Here is a 17,136-nt window from a genome sequence, read left to right as displayed (position 1 = left end):
ATGCATTGCTAAGAACTTCATTTGGACAACTTTAAAGGCGCTTTTCTCAATTTTTAGATTTTTTTGCACCCTCAGATTCCAGATTTTCAAATAGTTGTATCTCGGCCAAATATTGCCCGATCCTAACAAAACCAGACATCAATGGAAAGCTTATTTATTCAGCTTTCAGATGATGTATAAATCTAAATTTCGAAAAATTTACCTTTATGACTGGTTTTGTGGTCCAGGGTCACATATGTGTAAGTCAGCACAGACCACAATACACGTCTGACCCATTAGAAATCTACATAGAATGCTACATTTTAAAGCAGTTTCAATCATTGTAAATGGTTAGAGCGCCCCAGCATTATAAACAGCACTAACAAGAAGCAATAACACTGGTGCCATGCAGCAGCCTTAAAACTACACTTCATTACCGTTTACTAACAATTATCATTGTTTTGCGTAGTAACAATTTTGTATTAAATCTAAAAGGGAAGTCTGTTATGCCGAGTTCACACTACACGATTTTAGCCCGATTTTTAACTCGCCAACAGGTTTTGCGAAATCGCCGACAAATGCCTGAAATCGGAGGCAAATCGGTGCTCGTTCACGCAAGTGACAATCACGCAGTGTGAATTATCAAAGACGCGATCTGAGGGATTGCCGACACGTCGCCGATGCCCGTGAAATATTTGGCATGCTAAATATCTGGAGCCGTTGTAGTTTTGAGTAGTAATTGGGCGGGTTTTGTAGCGAAAACCTGGCAACCCTGCACCAGACAGAGTTATCGGTGATTCTCCCTATTGTAAAGTCATGCAGTGTGTAACCTCCTGTCGTCGTTCCATCGTGCAGTGTGAACACGGCAACAACTGAATGCTACCCCAGATAGTCGTTCGGTGTGAAACCAATAGTGATGCGACGTCTTTGAAAATCGTGCAGTGTGAACTCTGCATTAGACTATTATATATTAGTTTTTACAATATCCGTGTTTTTTTACAGCAGTTTTTGTATTTCATTCATGGGGCACAAATGGCACCATTTCCTGAGAATGAGCCTACTGTTGTTAACACTGTTTTCATGTTATTATTATAATTATTTTTTTCCCTCCAGGCTCCATATGCATGGAGGCTTTAGTTGTCATGTTCAATTATAATATATATATTTTTTTAAATAGAGGATTATTCATCTAACATTTTTTTTTATTAAAAATGTGTATTTTACCCCCGAACGCGAATTTTACTGGGGGACCCCCTCGAAAGCAATTGGGCTATTTTCAGACTAGTTTTGAGTAGTAATTGGGCGGGTTTTGTAGCGAAAGCCTGCCAACCCTGCACCAGACAGAGTTATTGGTGATTCTCCCTATTGTAAAGTCATGCAGTGTGTAACCTCCTGTCGTCGTTCCATCGTGCAGTGTGAACACGGCAACAACTGAATGCTACCCCAGATAGTCGTTCGGTGTGAAACCAATAGTGATGCGACGTCTTTGAAAATCGTGCAGTGTGAACTCTGCATTAGACTATTATATATTAGTTTTTACAATATCCGTGTTTTTTTACAGCAGTTTTTGTATTTCATTCATGGGGCACAAATGGCACCATTTCCTGAGAATGAGCCTACTGTTGTTAACACTGTTTTCATGTTATTATTATAATTATTTTTTTCCCTCCAGGCTCCATATGCATGGAGGCTTTAGTTGTCATGTTCAATTATAATATATATATTTTTTTAAATAGAGGATTATTCATCTAAAAAATTTTTTTATTTTATTTGTTTTTTTGTGACTGTTTCCCTTGTGATTGTTCTGTTATCTTTGATCATGAAGTTGCTACATTGAAGCTGATATCCGCAAGTCCATTCTAATACTAGTACTCTGCATTTAGGGGTGAAGCCATTTGCTTGCACAATGTGTGACATGAGGTTTTTCCAACGCTACCATCTCCAGAGACACACCATCACCCATACGGGTATGTGTCGTCTCTTTGTACCCCTCTCACACTGCTGGTTTTCTTCAGCATGTAAAATAAATGAACATAAAATAATGTTAGAAATGATGAGCTTTTACTATTAAATGTTTCATCTTGTTCAAATTTATTAAAAGGGTTTTCGGAAGAGGAGCAGTGAAGTTTCCCTTAAGTACACCCATAGAGTGTCAGTCATAGTTATTCACTTGAAGAAAGAATGACTAATTTCCAGTTTCACAAAATTAAAAAAAAATTGTGCAGTGGTTCATGTTAGACTCATAGTAGTTGGTTCATTGTTTCATGAGCAGGATATATCATCTTTATTTTTATTTTTTTGTCTTGTTATTTGGAAGACTTTGTGGAGAACAAAAAGGTTTATTATTGGCAATATAATCACAGTACAACTACAGTCAGTTAATGATGATAGAGATTTCTGTATTTGGCAATAATTATGAAAATATGCATTTCCAACATCAACTCTTTGTTGGAGAATTATTGTATAATTTGACGTGAAGCTCTTGTTAGGAACTAACCATGATGTAGTCATACTAACATGACAACTGGGTCAGAATGTAAAATTAGGCTACTATCTTTGATTCTCAATTAAAATTTGTTAGGTTGTATTATTAAGATGATGCGTATGGTTAATATTTTGCTCTGGTCATTCAGGGGTGAAGCCGTATGCTTGTTCCATGTGTGACATGCGTTTTTTCCACCGTTACCATCTGCAGAGACACATCCTCACTCACACTGGTATGTGTCTTTCTGTCTTAATGTGCTCTTGGGTTAAAGTGCATACTGTCAGCTATCCTTGACACATTTCCATATTATTTTTATAAGTAAATGATTCATTGATGTATCATATATTGACATGTTAGTTCATCCAAAATGACAATTTTGTCCACTTTCATAAACCATTTTACAGTCAATGAATAAAATCAGACCAACAATGAGCTTAATAATCTTCAGTCTAAATCTGAGAAAAGAATAATTATTCTATAGTTAAGTACTAGCGCATTTAAAAAAGAGAAAGCACTTCCCAAAAGGTCGAAATGCCTAAATCTATAAGCTCATAGTTACACTTTAACCCAAAGTTTTTAGCCTAACCTGTGCAAAACTATTTCCATATTTCTAAGGTGGCAGCACTGCATCATATTTCATGTCTAGTAGATGCTCAGTTTGTGAACTGCTCTTAGCATTTTATGCATAACTCACCTTACTTGGCTAATGAGACTGTAGTGAAAACTTCCTTTTTTTTAACATTGTTCTGTGAGTTGAGCAGTTTCTATGAGTGCTTGGTTTAAGTTGACAGGTGGCAGTAAGACTAATACACTGCTACTTTGTGCATTTAGGGGTGAAGCCTTATGCTTGCACCATGTGCGACATGCGTTTTTTCCAGCGTTACCATCTACAGAGACACAGCCTCACCCATACGGGTATGTGAAATCTCTGTCTATATGTATTATTATGAATTGCCTCTCAAAGCAGGGCTCGCAAAATCACTAGCCTGACATCCTGAGGCTATTGTGTCTTCAAGTCATCTTGAATAGCGATATCAAATTCCTTCCTTGATTCACATTGTTCACTCGCTTGTAATGGTGAAACGGATCATAGCTGGTCATTTGTACATGTTGCTAATTTAAACATTTCAGCATTTTAAACCATTCAAGCACATGAAGAGGCAAAAGAGAATTCAGTTTTGTACTCGCACGCTGTTTTTTTCAGCGTACTCGCACGAACACAGAATTGATTCCTCTTTTGCATATCCTTGAGCTTGAAAAGACACATACACACACAATTATCTCAAAATACCGGTCTCGGCAAGTATTCTCGTTCACACAGTAGGTTATGTCTTAAGTGAACATAAACAGTTGAGAAAGAAATTGCATATGTATCATTATATTGGATACGTGCATTCGTTCTTAAAGGGACAGCAGGTTATAAATAGCTGCTGCTGTCTGTGTCATTAATGTTAAAGGGATAGTTCACCCAAAAATGAAACTTTTGTCATTTACTCACCCTCGCGTCTTTCCAAACCTGTATGAGTTTCTTTCTTATGTTGAACATAAAAGAAGATATTTTGAAGAATGCTGGTAATTCAGTTGATGGTCCCCAATGACTTCCATAGTATTTCTTTCCCTACTATGGAAGTCAATGAGGACCAACAACTGTTCTTCAAAATATCTTCTTTTGTGTTCAACATAAGAGAAACTTATACAGGTTTAGAAAGACATGAGGGTGAGTCAATGATGACAACATTTTCATTCTTGGGTGAACTATCCCTTTAACATTAATGACACAGACAGCAGCAGCTATTTATAGCCTGCTGTCCCTTTAAGAACGAACGCACGTATCCAATTTAGTGATACATATGCGATTTCTTTTTTTTTACTTTCATTTTTGGGTGAACTATTCCTTAAATCAAACAACAAAACACGACTTTAACAAATATTGATCTATATTTAATTTATTCAGTGAACACTGTGCAGTGTGGCTTTACACTTAATTATTACATTTCTGTACCTGAAAACTAATGTTAGAGCTAATTTTATTTGTAACTTTGTTTTATTTGTCTATGCTTGTAATTATTTTTTTCTTGTTTTATCACTGACGTTCACTTGCCTTTAAAAATGTAATTTAAGTTATGCTACTAGGTTTTTTTTTCCTGTTATCAAATAAGTAAAGTGTTCTTTAAATAAGTGTTGTTTGAATAATAAAGAACCATTTTTTTTGCTAATCCTAAAAATGATTAAATCTGTGACTCCAAATCTGTAATATGATTCTGAACCGTGATCCGTTGCACCCCTACTCTCTTGACTTGTTAATTGAAGGAAAAATACAGTCACTGAAGTTTGTGATCATGCTGATTTGTCCGCAGTTCAGCCATAGATTTTTTTTTTCTCGGGCTAGTTAAATTCATTTTGGGCTACCAAAATCTGAAGAATGTCTGCCTGAAAGGCTACCAGGGATTTTGAAATTTTGCGAGCCCTACGAAAGCTCTCAGTATGTTATGGAGAGAGACACAATCTGTTTAAACTACAACAAACTCGAGTTTGTATTTTTCCTATTCAGCAAGCATAAAATAGGGGGGGAAATAAGACGCTGACGATAATGCCACCTCCTTTTTTTCCAAAGCAGGATTATCTGTTTTACTGAATCTATGCTCATCTGATTACAGAGGAGGGGATTATTATCAGCAGGCATGGTTGACAACTAAATCTTTGTGGCACACACAAAATTTTTTTCCTCCAAAACTGCTATATTAATAGAAACGCATACATGAACTGTTGGTGCTCTGTGCATTCAGGGGTGAAGCCGTATGCTTGCTCGATGTGTGACATGAGGTTTTTTCAGCGTTACCACCTGCAGAGACACAGCCTCACTCATACGGGTATGTGTCATCTCAAACCCCTGCCTTTTTGTAGTTAATGTTCGTTTTCTGCATGCTAAATGACTTAATTCAGTTTTGAGCAACAACCATTTTCTGCTTCCTTGACACATGAAAGCATAAAATGGCCATTATTAAATGTTTCTATTTCACAGTTTAAGATCAGAGTCAGCAACATTTCATTATTTAATGATAGTGCTCCATGAAGGTCCTACTATATACCTGATAGATACACAGTATATCTGTCATCAAAGTCATCATGCCACTTATAGCAGCCTGTCATGTTGCTCCATATCCACCATCCCCAGAAACTGCTTATTTATCATTATTGTTATTATTATTATTGAATTGCTGATAATTTATAGATATTTCCACTTATAAATTAATCTTTCTTTAACCCACTCCTTCAAATAAATTCATTATGAGACAAGATTGACATGAATTTACCTTAAGTGCCCCGATGCGACTCACTCATTCATTCATGTTTTTGAGATTGTGTTCTGCCACATAGTTTAAAGGAATGGTCAGGGATTAGTACAACCGGTCTATCGTGACCATTTGTGGCATGACTGTATTACTACTGAAAATAATTTTGACTCATCCCTCATCTACTAATTAAAAAAAAAAGAATAATAATAATAAACAAAAAAGAAAAACATTTTATCGTAGCCACTTTACTTTCACTTTGTTGTTTGGGAAAATTATTTCTATTTAAAACCATCCAAACACACAAACTGCATTAGACAAGCAATTTTTGATCTTATAATATGGCAAGTGTTGTAATGAGTATTTAAGGTCAGCATGCAGAAAAAAAACAAAAAATCTATCAATAGCATGCTCTACATTTTTAAACAGCGTTAAAATTGTTTGTTGCTTTGAATGTTGTGTAAAGACATTCACTCACTAAAATTGACTCTACATTTAGGGGTGAAGCCGTATGCTTGCTCGATGTGCGACATGCGGTTTTTCCAACGTTACCACTTGGAAAGACACAGCCTCACTCATACTGGTATGTGTCCGCTCACTGTACCCCTGATTTGTACCAGTACTCCTTGATTGGAACTAAAGTTTGGATATATTTTGTGGTTGAGGTGTTTAGGGGGGAAAAAACAATGAGATAATTGTTCAAATTAAAGGGTTAGTTCACCCAAAAATGAAAATTAGCCCATAAATTACTCACCCTCAAGTCATCCTAGGTGTATATGACTTTCTTCTTTCAGACGAATCCAGTCGGGAGTTATATTAAAAATTGTCTTTGATCTTTCAAGAGCTTGAAAGATCAAAATTTATTTTTAATATAACTCCGACTGGATTAGTCTGAAAGAAGAAAGTCATATACACCTAGGATGACTTGAGGGTGAGTAATTTATGGACTAATTTTCATTTTTGGGTGAACTAACCCTTTAATGGCCAAAATGTTTAATAAATGACTTTTGAATAAGAACTGTTACTTTTGAAATATTTGTTAGCATCATATAATATGTGTATCAGTCAAGACATTTAAAAATGTTTTCGCCCCTTTAATTTACTGCTCGTGGGCACGAGTTTTGCAAGACTCACTTCACGCTTGCGTGTAGTATCAGGTTTCACAATATCTGTGTAGGTGCTCCTGCTTCATGTTTCTGAGGGTGTGTTTCTGTTTATTAAGTTTACTTGCATTCATTTAAGTATTAAAGCATAATCGATTAGAAAAAAAATAGAGCTTTCTTATTACCGGTTTTAATGATCAGTCTCCAAGTAGGTAGAACATAACCTCAAGTCTCAAACTAGGTTTCTGATTTTTAAAACCAAAACCCCAGTGTGCCACTTTACAATCAAGCAGGTTTTTTCTTCCATAATAAACTCTACAAACTCGAGTTTGTATGGAGTCAAATACTTTATTTCTAAGCATGCATATACTCTCTCATGTGGAACCCCATATGACAATCAGTCTCGATCCTTGCATGTCCAGAAACAGTGTTTCAGTCTCTTTGTCGATGTTGTATGTTGTGGCATGCTGTGAGAATAAAGATGTGGGGTGCTTTAATAAAGACTGTTTTTCTCTGTTAGGAGAGAAGCCGTTTGCTTGTGACATGTGTGACATGCGGTTCATTCAGAGGTACCATCTGGAGAGACACAAGCGTGTTCACAGTGGTGAAAAGCCTTACCAGTGTGAGCGCTGCCAGCAGGTAAGAACACGTTTTATAACACAGCGGTTGTAAGGTATGGGACAACTCCCATGATCATCCATTATCCCCGTTCACACCGCAAGAAACTTGCAGCAACAAAGAGACAATCATTTTCAAGGAGAGCTGCCGACCTCCAGGAACTGAAACCATCGGTGACGCAATGTGGGCGTGTTCATTTTAGAAAGTTGAGAAATATTAAACTTCATGTAATTATGCATTGAATGACGTCAGTGGAGCGCACGTCATCTGTCCTGTCAAATGCTGTAGTGAAATGTTAGGAAGATGGAGAAGTTAATCCTATTTAGTATGTAGTTGTTATAATAAGTTTTTACATTAAATCAAGTCTGCTCACTGCAAACATATCGCCAGATGTTCATCAGGGAAAATGGCTTTAGAGTTGTTTGTCTTCTCTTTTGTAATGTAAATTTAAAAAAAGAGTCCTCTCGTGCCTAAAGTAATGCTAGAAGTGGACGTATTGTAACGCCTATGAGCGACCAAGTTTGCAGAGACTGGTGACCCGAAGTGGTGTGAACAGGGCTTTAGTCCTTGCAGCTGTCTGCAATTTGTTTTATTACCAGTTTGGGAAATAATGCATTATATTGAAATACGTAGGCTAAATGTCAATGATACCACTACTGTGTTTGAACAAGTTCAGTTGGTTTGCCATCCTAACACTTGTGAACCATACATTCTGTCACCATTTACTCACCCACATGTTGTTCTAAAGCCATAAGACTTTGGTTATTCTTTGAAACAAAAAGTATGATATTTTTAATTAAACCTGAGTGGTTTCTGCCCCTCCATTTAAAGTCCAAGTAACCAAAACTTAAAACGACGTGTTTTTTTTGTTGATCTTCTAAATTAGAAAGAACCATCATTTCAACCCAACAAACATTGTAGCCATGTACAAATGGAATACACTTATAAATGATTAAGTTTATAGTTTGCAATTTGGGATTTTCATTAAATGAGCACAAGGAAAAATCATCATTGAGGTGAAGTCAAAAGTGTGAATGCTTTCAGTAACTTCTCTGTTTTTCACCTCAAGAACTTCTCACGGACAGACAGACTGTTGAGACATCGGCGATTGTGTCAGGGTCGCGGCGTGGCAAAAGTCGAGGCCCAGCCATGCTCTTTCACCCAGGAGCCTCCCGCAGCCCCTCCGTCCACGTGGAGTCCTCTACACCCCGCCCCGGGCCGACTCGCTGTCTGACACCATACTCTTTAGACAAGCCCTGAGACGACAGCACACCCAGAGGAACACTGTGGCTCCACCTGCTGACAGAGAGATGCGCTACAGACACGTTGAGGGGAAATTCCCCTCTTTTGTTTCTTTATTTAGAAACAAACATCATTGAGGGTTGTTTTGTACTTTTTGGTAATATATTATGGGGTTAGAAGGGGTTGTATGGTACTTTTAAGAGGTGCGGAACAAAAAACACACCTAACATGGGAGCTATTGTCCTTTTTCGGCTCACATAAAATGGCACGAACATGCAAAAAAAAAAAAAAAAAAATATATATATACAAAAGGTACAACCCATCATCTATCGACTGACACCTATTGATACACTCTTCATGTAAGATGTAACCGCATTGTGTGATTAAAATCGGCATCATGTGATGTATAGGCCTGCTGTAAAGTGCTAAGGGTTAGTACCCTACTGTCCTGAGGACTCGGGTAATGTCCTACTACCATCGCGAGATCTGTTTGTAACACTGTACCCATATGTAACCATATGGATATGCACAGTGGGTTTCCATATATTAATTCATTAGGCATTCACAGGCTTTTTCTCAATGATAAATGTTTGATCTGATATTGTAACTATGTAAGAATTTGAAAGATGTGTATATTACTATGTGTAACAGCTGGTTTGTTCATGGGGTAAATGACAGCACCAGTTGAGTTGTGCTCACTGGAAGTGTCCCTTTCTCTGACTTCACTCACTTAATGACTGGCAAATCTCACAAGGCCATGTTTTGGGCGTCATTGGTCCTCACAATCAGAAATGTAGCATCAAGTAAATGAGGTCTATTTTATGCCATTAAGTTTTATTATTTTTATGAACCTTTAGCACATTCCACTGATATTCTTATTACCATAATGAAAAAAGTGTTTTTGGATATACATTAAAATAATATATTTAATTTTGTTGTACTGGCTTTATTTAGGCAATGGGATTTAGCATGGTTGCATTACGTAATGAGAATTGGAGTAAAATGTGACAAAATATCAGTGCCTAAAATTAGGCTTCATTTTCTGTATGCTAATTTTTTTTTCTGATTTTGGAGTGATATATGGCTGAGATATGTTTTTGTGAGATTCATTCAAGTATTGACTACACTGTTAATGCATCTACATGGTAAATGTCCAAAAGCCCCACAAAATTTAATGTACAGATTTATATGTGCAACATATAATAAGATCTTGTGGCTTTAGGAAGTGTTCATGTGTATTTTGTTTTGTACTTTTTTTTTTTTTTTTTTTTACACAATATTATATACATATTATTTTACTTAAACATTGACATGAGGACAGATAGTCTGTTGTTTTCTTTCCAAAGTAATTTTGAACATTATATTGCCTTGTGTATAAGCACAGCTGTGTTGAAATATCTATTGATATAGATTTGTTGTTTTGACTCCATTGTAATATTGGAGATGGAAGTTTTAAAGTGATATAGCAGTGTTGTCTTATGCATAGGTTTATTCTAATGTGAATCTGCATATGCAATGCCTTCAGTACATGTGGGCCACTAACGGATGACAAGGGCAGAGATCTGATGTTATTGTTGCACCAAATTATATTGTATTTGTCAGTTTATTAACTTCTCATTCTATCGTTAACATATCATCTACTGTTTGACGAGACTCTCGTCTGTATTTTTTAAGTGCTGATGGGCAATTAGGGATTTATTTGGGCATTTCCTTGCATCAGAATGCTTTCTGGTGTTAGTATCTGGCAACTACAAAGAGAGTATGTCTTTAGAGGGATATCTGCTGTTTATTGACAAAAGATTGCTGCATTTCTATGTAATGACTGAATATTTTTCTTTGTAATGTTACATGTTTATATACTGTAACTGAATTGGTTAAAACTTTTAGTTCTATAGCAACAAGCTTTGTGTATTTTAAGTACCTTTTTATGCTAATATAATTTTAAAACACTGGAGAGAAACGTGTGAAATGATCATCTATATACAGTTGAATATACATTGCGTATATACACACACACACACACATAATTGGTCTGTAATTACTAATCAAAACATCTCTCTTTGCATACTTGGATATCCGAATTAAAAAGAAAGAAGCAATAGAAGATTTAAATGATTTTAGGTATTTACTTGGCCAGACGGAGATCATCAGTAGTAGTTAAAGCATCACTTTTTTTTTCTTGCATGATGTTGCAGACACTGATGTAACAACTTCACTGAATTCCTTATCTTCGGCTGAAGGTGTTTTCCAAACAAATATAAATATGATAGCAAAATAAACACATTTTGTTAATTCTTCAGACACTTCAGTAACTTCTTGTTTTTGTGAGGAGACTAGAGAGGTGTTTCCTTTATGCATAAATAAAATACTAAATAAAATGTGTGGTTTTCATATGAGTATTCGCTTTTAATTCAGGATTGTTTTTGAAGAAATAGCATTCGAATTAAATTAAATTAAAATCCGAAAAAGGGAAAGTATGTTTCTCAAAAATTGAATATAGTACCTCTTTTCCTACAGTTTATTTTTATCAGCAAAATTAAGGGATTTAACTTATTTAGGTTTTATAAAATATTTGTGCTTTACAAATAATAATAATAAATCTTGCAATCGACAATTATGGGGTCCAAGCACCAAGGACTCAAGTGGATGATCAGGTGATTCAACTGAAGTGTATCTTTTTAAATATAATGTGGTTTTTACAGCAAAGTCCATCTTGGCTAAATATAGTTAGGGCCGGCTGATGAACAAGTTACAGCAACATACTGATGTCAAAAAGGTCAACTGACTTCCAAAGGAAATCATTTCCACTTACTGTTAGTTACTGGTTTTTTTTTGTTGTTTCTTTTTAACAAAAAAACATATTTACATTAATTGCATGTCAGGATGCCATGGGTCAATTTCAAATGACAGCTCAAAATTCTGGTAAGTCCAGAAGTATTTATCTTAGGTCCCTGTTTCATATTTATTTATTTATATATTAAATATGTGTGGCGTTCTAACATTTAAAACTGTTATTTTTGTGAACTATTGTTTTGTAGAAACTACAACCAAGTAAGCACTTTAATAAATATATTATCTGCTCAAATAGATACACAGATTTTGTGTTTTTGCACATTGATAAAACATAAAACTCTTCTGGTGTACAAAAACAAGCAGATGTAAGCAAAACAGACAGGCAAACATCAATACCGGGAATCAGTCCATGCTGCATCCAAATCCAGAGCGGCGAACAGAGAGAAGAGTTGAACTGGTGGGGAGGTCAGGAACAAGCTGCTGTTCTGCAGGGCAGATCAAGATCAATGTCAGTGATGGGCACTGACTGAGAATCAGGTAATAGTCCAGGCTGGCAACAGAAAAAGAGGGAGGACATTGACCTTGACAATGGAGTATGGCCCGATGAACCTGGGAACCAGCTTATGAGCCGGAAACTGTAGCGGCAGGCCCTTTTTGTAGAGAGCTACACCCTCTGACCAAAGATGTAACTGGGTGCCACAGTCTGACCGCGGTCAGCAGCTCTTTTGGTGTGCCTCTCAGACTGAACCTCCCTGGTCCTCCTCCATGTATGACGGCAGCACTGGATAAACACCTGGACTGAGGGGACAGCAGTTTAAGTACCCTGGGATAACAACAATGGGGACTGATATAATTTGGATTGATACAACACATGACTGGGAACAGCTCGGCTGAAAACACCAGCAAGGAGATATGAGCATATTCCACCCAAGTTAGCTGCTGACTCCATGTGGAAGGGTTATGGGAGACCAAACATCAGAGCATCCGCTCAAGAACCTGGTTGGCACACACGGTCTGACGGTTGGTCTGTGGATGGAATCCTGACGACAGACTGGCAAACAGACTGGAGAATTTCCTCCAAAAGTGGGAAACAAACTGGGGCCTCTGTCAGAGACCACATCCTCCAGAAGACCATGAATCCAGAAGACATGGTCAATGACCACCCGGGCCATCTCCCTAGCCGAGTTTAGATGGGGAAATGAAGTGGTCCACCCTAGAAAAGCGATCCAATACAGTGAGGATTACAGTATTGCCACTGGATGGAGAGAGACCAGTAAAAAATTACGCTTTTCCACTGCATGGTACGGCACGGTACGGCTCGGTACGGTTCACTTTTGGGGGGTTTTCCACTGGGTACAGTACCTGAACCGTACTGTTACCAAAACGTGACGTGTAAACTCTGCTGATCACGGATTGGCCGGAGAGAATCGTCACTACCTGTGTCACTGAACTTGCGACACATACACAACAGAACCGCTAGATTTAAATCAGCACAGCCAGCGAAGAATCGAACGCAACGGTTTTGAACAAGCGCACCTTTTTTAACAACCAAAAAGTGGCTGTTTCGTTGTCTGTAGAGGAAGAACAGACGTTCCTCTCGTTGATAGCAGATCCAGGAGCGGATCCAGCGAGCTTGATGGGGCGACGCGGAATGAAAAAGTTTTTCAGGAGTCGCGGCAATAGAGGCGGCGCAACTATAAACGACATGTGAATAATCCCGCCCACTCTAAAGCGGTACTAAACTGCAGTGGAAACGCAAACCGAGCCGAGCCGTGCCGTGTCGTACCATACTGAGCCGTGCCGAGCCAAGTCGTACCATGCAGTGGAAAAGTGCCATAAGTGATCCAGGGCAATAGGTGACCAGAGAAGGGGGTGTAATAGGAGGTCAACACCAATAGGAGGTTGATTAGAAGACTTGTTTTGAATGCACACGTTGCACACCCTAACGAACCAACAGATGCCATGGACTGCCACCAAAAGCACTAACGGATGGCTGCCAGCAACCTCCTTACACCAGGACAATACATTAGCTTGGAGGCGTGACCCCACTAAAGAACTGCAGTGTGGACCACAGCAGGCATGAATAGCAGAGCCACCAGACATTCCCCAGGCACCTTGATTCCGGCTAGGGCCAGGTGACGGCCCCGATCACATGCCCTGAGAGGCAAAATGGTGTCTGGAGGAACGCTCAAAGAACAAAGCCCAACTAGCGTACCTGGAATTCAGCCATTTGGCAGACTGAATATATTTCAGATTTCGGTGGTCGGACACCACTCCCCAAAAGCCGCTGATGTAACTTATTATCATAAGGGTATTTTTGGGAAAGAACCACTCTTTCACCCACCCCTGATGCATTCACTTCTGCCACAAACTGTCATTTAGGATAAAAATCAAACTGTCGGTGTGAACAAAAGACAGTGCAGATGCAAGACAGGTAGCATGACAAGAAAGACACCAAGACAGGATAGTGTTGTTTGTCCAGTGACTATGAGAGTTATGTGAGGAAAGCAAGGGGTGACCCAAAACAACAGGGATACAGAGGGAGTTAAATAAATAAAAGTTTAGGTCTTCACTGTGATTCCCTGAAGTGACCATACTCACTGGGCAGGTGATTTGTGAAACTCTCATCCTTGACATCAATACGCCAAGCTGCCAGTGCCGCTGGATTCCCTTCACCCGTCATCTGCAACCAATGGTGTAATCCACCACCTTGATGAAGGACTGCCAGTTGTCAAGAAGTCTCCTTTCCGAAGACTGACTAACCAAAGACCTTGATCATCTCAAGCTTGAACTCACGTAAACCCTCACAGCACGGCGCCTGCAAATCCCACATGGCAGCACCCCAGTCACAAGCTCGAACGACTAGTGAGATAACGTAAGCTACTATTGACCATTTGTGCAGGTAAGAACACCACCTCACACTGTATAATGAAAGAGCAACAATTATTAGGTTTGCCAGCATATACTGGCAGGTTATTGATGCATGGCTTGATAATATTTGTCCGGGCACTGGCAGAATGGTATACTGTTCGGTAAAATCAAACTGACGCAATTGGCCCAAGAGTTCGGTGACCCGCGCAACCAGAGCATCTACAGTGAGACAGGCATTGGAGAGTTTCTCCTCATGGTGATATAGCATAGTGTAACGAATCAGTCCACTGAAGGCGAGCGTAGTGAAGAACTCAAGTGCAGTTTATTTACAGTGTGATCCAAACAATAATCAGAGACTTGACTTGACATGAACAGACTTGACTTGACGAGGCATGACCCGACTTGACAGCAGGCAGAACAGGCAGCCATGGCGATGCAGGCCGATCTGGGCGGCCGGGTAATGACGGCAGAGCAGGAAGCCAGGGCGGAGCAGAGACATGGACAGACCACTTGACTGTGAGTTCATGAACGGCCTCCTTGACCGTGGCAGGACAGACTGTGAGTTCGTGAGCGGTCTCCATGTCTGTGACAGGACAGACAGTGAGTTCTCATGAACGGCCTCTATAGCCATGACAGGACAGACAGTGAGTTCGGCAACAGAACAAAGTCAATATAACATTCCAGTGACCAACAAATAGTTCCCCCTGGCAAACTTGAACGAAGGGGTTCATCGACACCAAAACGAAAAATGTCTTTGAGGGTCACGTCATTAAAATCCACAAAGTGACATACCTCACAAAAATCGGCCACATACTCCTCTATAGCCCGGCCGCAGGCAGAGGAGACGTGAAACTGCTGGGTTCATAGTGCGGGTCGTGTATTCTGTAACGAAACAGTCCACTGAAGGCGAGCGTAGTGAAGAACCCAAGTGCAGTTTATTTACAGTGTGATCCAAACATCCAAACAATAATCAGAGACTTGACTTGACATGAACAGACTTGACTTGACGAGGCATGAACTTGACTTGACATGAACAGACTTGACGTGGCATGAACAGACTAAACGGACCATGATAAACTCCAAAATAAAAGACATGAAAACATGAACAAGAAACACAACCCAAAACATCACATTACACATAGCTTTCTGAAGCTCATATCTTTCACTTGGGTGTTATAAGTTGCACTGAGTAAATAGAGCTGGATAAAACAAAAACTGTGTCAGTCTTCATTTCAGGCTGCAAAGCAACAAAATGTGATTATTTTAAAGGAGGGTGATTATTTTCTATACTGCAGTGACCGTGTTTACTCATTAAGCTCAGCTTCCAGAGAATATGTATTTGTAATAATTCAGCTGAATCATTATATAATCAAATGTTATATTTCATAGAAAGAGAGTTGTAGATTAAACTTTGCTCTTATTCATTTTATTATGTGGTTCTCATGATAGCTGTATGAGACATGTAAAGACCAATGCACTACATATTTCCACTAACTCTTATGCATGCTTAACGTTTATGGTTATTTTTAGAGTTTATAGCACCATTAGTTGCTATATGTTGAACTATGAGAGTGAGTAGCATGTGGAAGTTTGTAAGTGCTCTGTGTGAATGTATGATTCTGTTCCATTGATGTGCTGCAGCTCAACCTTGAAGGGAAAAAATATTGCCATATTTGCAGGGTTTGTTTAGGAATATGATAGACATGTGACCATACCCAAGGAACAGTCTCCAGGAGAATCAATAGCTGCCCTCACAAGATTTATGATTCACTTATATGACCCTTACGATACTGTAGTTGCTTATGAATGGAACTTAGTAACTCAAAGATACTGTCTTAACCACATTTGCGTTAAAAAAGCAAACAAACAAACAAACATCATGTACTGTTAACTTATCAGAACCTGTAGAAATTATGTCAAATGATCATCCGTAAGACTAAGTACTAATGTTTTTGTATTCTAAGTTTGAGTCTTAAGTCCCTTACAGTAGCATTTTGGACCAACTGTAGGCGAGATAAACAAGATTGAGTGACCCCTAAATACAATAAGTTACAGTAGTTGAGTTTGATGAAATTAATGCATGAATAGAACAGTTTCTAAATGGTAGGAGAAATTTAATTTTGGTAGTCATCCTAAGATGAAAAATGCTGATGTAACAACTGAGTTTATTTGTTTATCAAATTTGAGTGCCGGGTCAAAAATGGCTCCCAAATTTCTTGCATGAGTGCCTACACTGTTATTTACAGAACCCAAGGTTTTAGAGAGAATGTTGGCACATTCAGGAGGACCAGAAAATTAACACTTTAGTCTTGGAGTCATTTAACTGACGAACATTTTCCACCATCCAACTTCACCCAAACAATCAAACAATGACTGGAGAGATATATTCTCATCTGGGGTTGTATTCCAAAAAGCAGGTTATGCATGTGACATACTCGGGTATGTTTGAGGATAAGCGAGCGGATAACCTCAGCTTTCGGTTCCAAAATCGGAGGTTACCTTCAGGGTATGTAAGTAACCATAGTAACTTGCTCTCTGAAGATAACCGTCTCTGGAGCAGGTTATATTCCAGGGTGAGTTCACTTCGGCGCTATCAGCGCACGTGTGATCTACTGACGAGCCTTCAGTGGGCGTGACAGATAGCGCACAACATTAGGCCTATATAATATTACAATATGTAATATAGCCTATTATATATATATATATATATTTGTATGATATGTTAATGATGAAGCGCTAATATAAGTAATAA

The 17,136-nt window shown here is 38.5% G+C and overlaps 1 protein-coding gene across 15 annotated transcripts in view; it reads left to right on the top strand.

The window, feature by feature from the left end:
* The window catches only part of znf740a (zinc finger protein 740a), a 39,581-nt gene extending 30,633 nt beyond the window's left edge, over nt 1–8,948 (top strand). For 12 of the 15 annotated variants that reach the window (XM_016571039.1, XM_016571038.1, XM_016571037.1 and 9 more), the window contains 7 exons: nt 1,863–1,946; nt 2,613–2,696; nt 3,296–3,379; nt 5,251–5,334; nt 6,257–6,340; nt 7,381–7,499; nt 8,548–8,948. In XM_016571039.1, coding sequence (XP_016426525.1) covers nt 1,863–1,946; nt 2,613–2,696; nt 3,296–3,379; nt 5,251–5,334; nt 6,257–6,340; nt 7,381–7,499; nt 8,548–8,712 — 704 coding nt within the window. In that variant the 3' untranslated portion in view covers nt 8,713–8,948. The remainder of the gene's footprint in view (nt 1–1,862; nt 1,947–2,612; nt 2,697–3,295; nt 3,380–5,250; nt 5,335–6,256; nt 6,341–7,380; nt 7,500–8,547) is intronic. The other 3 variants (XM_016571042.1, XM_016571045.1, XM_016571050.1) reach the window with 3 other exon arrangements.
* The last annotated feature ends 8,188 nt before the right edge of the window (nt 8,949–17,136 follow it).

The sequence above is a fragment of the Sinocyclocheilus rhinocerous genome, unplaced genomic scaffold (genome assembly GCF_001515625.1).
Source record: "Sinocyclocheilus rhinocerous isolate Xijiao unplaced genomic scaffold, SAMN03320098_v1.1 scaffold2006, whole genome shotgun sequence".
NCBI classification, from domain to species: domain Eukaryota; kingdom Metazoa; phylum Chordata; class Actinopteri; order Cypriniformes; family Cyprinidae; genus Sinocyclocheilus; species Sinocyclocheilus rhinocerous.
The sequence above is the reverse complement of the archived record's forward strand: the minus strand, read 5'-3'. Positions and strand labels throughout refer to the sequence as shown.